The sequence below is a fragment of the Perkinsus marinus genome (assembly GCF_000006405.1).
Source record: "Perkinsus marinus ATCC 50983 genomic scaffold scf_1104296977064, whole genome shotgun sequence".
Taxonomy (NCBI): Eukaryota; Perkinsozoa; order Perkinsida; family Perkinsidae; genus Perkinsus; species Perkinsus marinus.
This window is the reverse complement of record NW_003200286.1, coordinates 296,848-299,841: the sequence shown is the minus strand read 5'-3', so window position 1 is coordinate 299,841 and position 2,994 is coordinate 296,848. Positions and strand designations below refer to the sequence as shown.

At 45.7% G+C, this 2,994-nt stretch overlaps 2 protein-coding genes across 2 annotated transcripts in view; both read left to right on the top strand.

Annotated features, from left to right (window-relative positions):
- Positions 1 to 80, top strand: part of Pmar_PMAR024731 (Potassium channel GORK, putative) — a gene marked incomplete at both ends in the record, with an annotated part of 7,611 nt that extends 7,531 nt beyond the window's left edge. The window contains one exon of the mRNA XM_002764525.1: positions 22 to 80. Within this exon, the coding sequence (XP_002764571.1) occupies positions 22 to 80 (59 nt within the window). The remainder of the gene's footprint in view (positions 1 to 21) is intronic.
- Positions 81 to 250: 170 nt separating this feature from the next.
- Pmar_PMAR024730 (Nuclear mitotic apparatus protein, putative) overlaps positions 251 to 2,994 on the top strand; it is a gene marked incomplete at both ends in the record, with an annotated part of 9,952 nt that continues 7,208 nt past the window's right edge. The window contains one exon of the mRNA XM_002764524.1: positions 251 to 535. Coding sequence (XP_002764570.1) covers positions 251 to 535 — 285 coding nt within the window. The remainder of the gene's footprint in view (positions 536 to 2,994) is intronic.

The window sequence follows — 2,994 nt, the reverse complement described above, 5'->3', positions numbered from 1 at the left end:
AAGAGGACCGTGTTCGTTCAGGTGCGTCACAATTGTTGAATTCTCATCAACAAACTCTTCAGGTTAAGTTTTATTCGTAATGTCCTATATCTATGCCCTTTTCTCGTTTGCCATTGTGATGCAAGCCCTGGGACACTCTGATTCCTCTTTCCGGGTCGTTGCTGACTACCCAGCGGGTTGTCATGGTGGGCCTGGCCCAGGGGAGGGAAGCGACATCACCGATCTGTTAAAGCCGTCCTGCATTTACAACATGAAGGGCGTCACATATGAAGGAGTTGTTAAAGAGGCTGCCGGGATCATTCTAAACACCAATCGGCCTGGGCATTATGGCAGCATGCATGTTAACGTCACTGTGTCCAAGAAGCCTGGCATCGAATGCAGTACGCTGGTGGAGACGTATGGTTGGGCTCACTTGAGTGTCGGTGATGAAACCCGAGACTTTTGGTGGAACCCAGCCCCAAGGAAGGATGCCTATGGCCTTGGACAGCTCATCCATATTGCTACTATCGACTTTGGTTCTATCCCTGCTGCTAACGTGAGAACGTGGACTTCGTGGCATGGTCTAGACGGTACATCTGATTGCGAAGGGTTGAGTCTAATAGCCAGTCAGAAGCCCTCCTCCAATGTACCCAATCCTTCATTCTTCACCGCACAACAGCTTATCATAAAACATAGGGATGGTGGTTGGGACTATTTGGTTACGTATCAATTTCAAGATTCTTCTGGGAAACTTGGAAACTACACCAAAGATGTCATTAGCGGCAATCTGCAGGACAAAAACTGATTGATAATCAGTATATGTTTCACACACGCAGTGAGGTCGATACAGTGGCTCCGATGCTGGTGGCTTACGCACTGTGTATGCGTTTCGAATGTTACGAGACGCTCAGGTCATTTTCACTACAACACGCATGTATTAACCAACATTTTGCCTTTCCTTATCATCCATTATGTTCACTTCGTGCGCTGGTTCTGCTTTTCACCACTCATTGGTAGTACCAAAGCGGTACGCAGGCCTGCGTGTTGCTGTACGCGGTATGATACCGCGATAGTTGGATAATCCAACTCTTTCACGAGCACATTCATACGCTCATTTTTCGCACTTCGAGAAGTACTGAGCAGTGAAGCTCAGCTTCAGAACTTCTGAAGCTGAATCAGAAGCTGTGCCTGGGCTTTCGTCGCCATTCAACGATCTTTGAGCGGATTGTTGTTGAATTTAACACGAGCAAGATGCTGCGCCTTCAGCCACAGGTTTTCTCGAAAGTAGCTCTTCCTCATCCTTGACTGCTGTGGATGTTATTGCGTTTACACGTAGAAGGCACTCATCACATCAACCCGACTTTTCACGCTACGAGATATTTTGGACAAGCGTTGCTTGCCCCTGCCACTGTCAAGTTGCAAGTGTTTGGCAAAATGGCAGGCGGCACTGCGACTCGCCATTTTGCCATGTGGCAATTCTCAGAGCTCCAAGAGTTGAGCTCTGAGTTGTAATTTACTTTAAAAGATTCCACGACTATGCGTCATAAGACGCATCAATTGCATAGGAAGCGTTAACCATGAACGAGAATGCGCTGGAAAGTATAAACATCCAATTCGGATGATTTGAGTTCAGATTCTGATCTCAAAGCTGGTACAATGACTTCTTGACACACCGCTGTAGAGCAATGCCGTGAGTTACGCCAAAGTAGATGGCACATGACATGCACAGCTACGAGAGGATCATGAACCATTTGATAAATAATGCGTGGCTAATGTAGTGCAGCTGAACCTCAAGCGGATGATCTGAAAGGGAGGTCATTTTTTCTTCTATTTTCTCGTCCATGCTGGGTCGTTCGCGAAAGCCGGATAGACCTCACCGAGTCTTCCTCCTACGTTCATGCTAAGAGCTATTCAACAGCAAGAAAATGTTTGAAAAGGTTATTTGGTGAACGTTGTGATTGAATTTTTCAAGTTCTCTTCCACTGGCTGGTTTCGTCGCTAAGTTCGACAAGCATGCGCCCTAGTGTAGACTTTTCCAGAGACACTTGCACACAATCCTTGATACTTAGCCTGGCCTTTAGCTAGAGCTACTTAGTCTTGCTATATACTGCTGTATTTACTTACTGGAAAATACTATATTGTTGTGTTTATCATGACTCCTAAGACCAAGGCCAATCACTAGTCCACTAACGACCAACCTGAGAACAGAATGCTTATTGAGGCAGTATCCGTAAGAGAATCATTGAAAACTTGATACTCTCTGTTGGGAGTTATTCCACATTATAATCGAAGTGTCGCAAGTCTAGAATAATATGCTTATACACTCGTACCAAACATTCATACTAAATGGTCTAAGAGGAGTGGAGGGAGAGAGACACAACGTGGCGAGCCTAGCTCTCACAGACCGGACAGGACGAGGCATCGATATCAAGAAAACGGGGCTCTTTGCCCGATAGGGAATAACATATAGCAGAGTGAAAGCCCCCAAGAGAGGCGTTCTAGTCAAATTCTCACTGGAGCAGCTTGCCAAATTGTATCGGATCTATACGCAGAGGCTCGAGCAGATAATAGAGGGCGATCTTGCATGACGACGATACCCAGCAAGATCGAAGATGTTTCGCGGGAAATTTTTTCCGGTTCACCATTTCCAGGATTCTTTGTTTTCACGGACAACCCCTCACGCGTGCGGACTTATGAATTATGAACGCTGCACGCGTGCGCAGAGTATCACAATGGAACTCGGATAATCGGGAACCTTTTCCGATTATCTACACATTTTCTCCGTCGTGTTTACAATAAGTATTAGAGTAGCGAGATATACCTAAGTTCACGGAGCTCACGGAAACTTTTAATTAGTTTTGTGTCTTTAAAAGAAGTTTTTTTCAATCCTTATTCAATATTCTGATCGGGGGCCCTCCGTAAAATATTCACCACATGCGGCAAGCATCTATGATGGGAACTGTAAGATGCTGCTGCATCGCTGTTGCTGTCCCAATCACGCGTAGCACACAATAT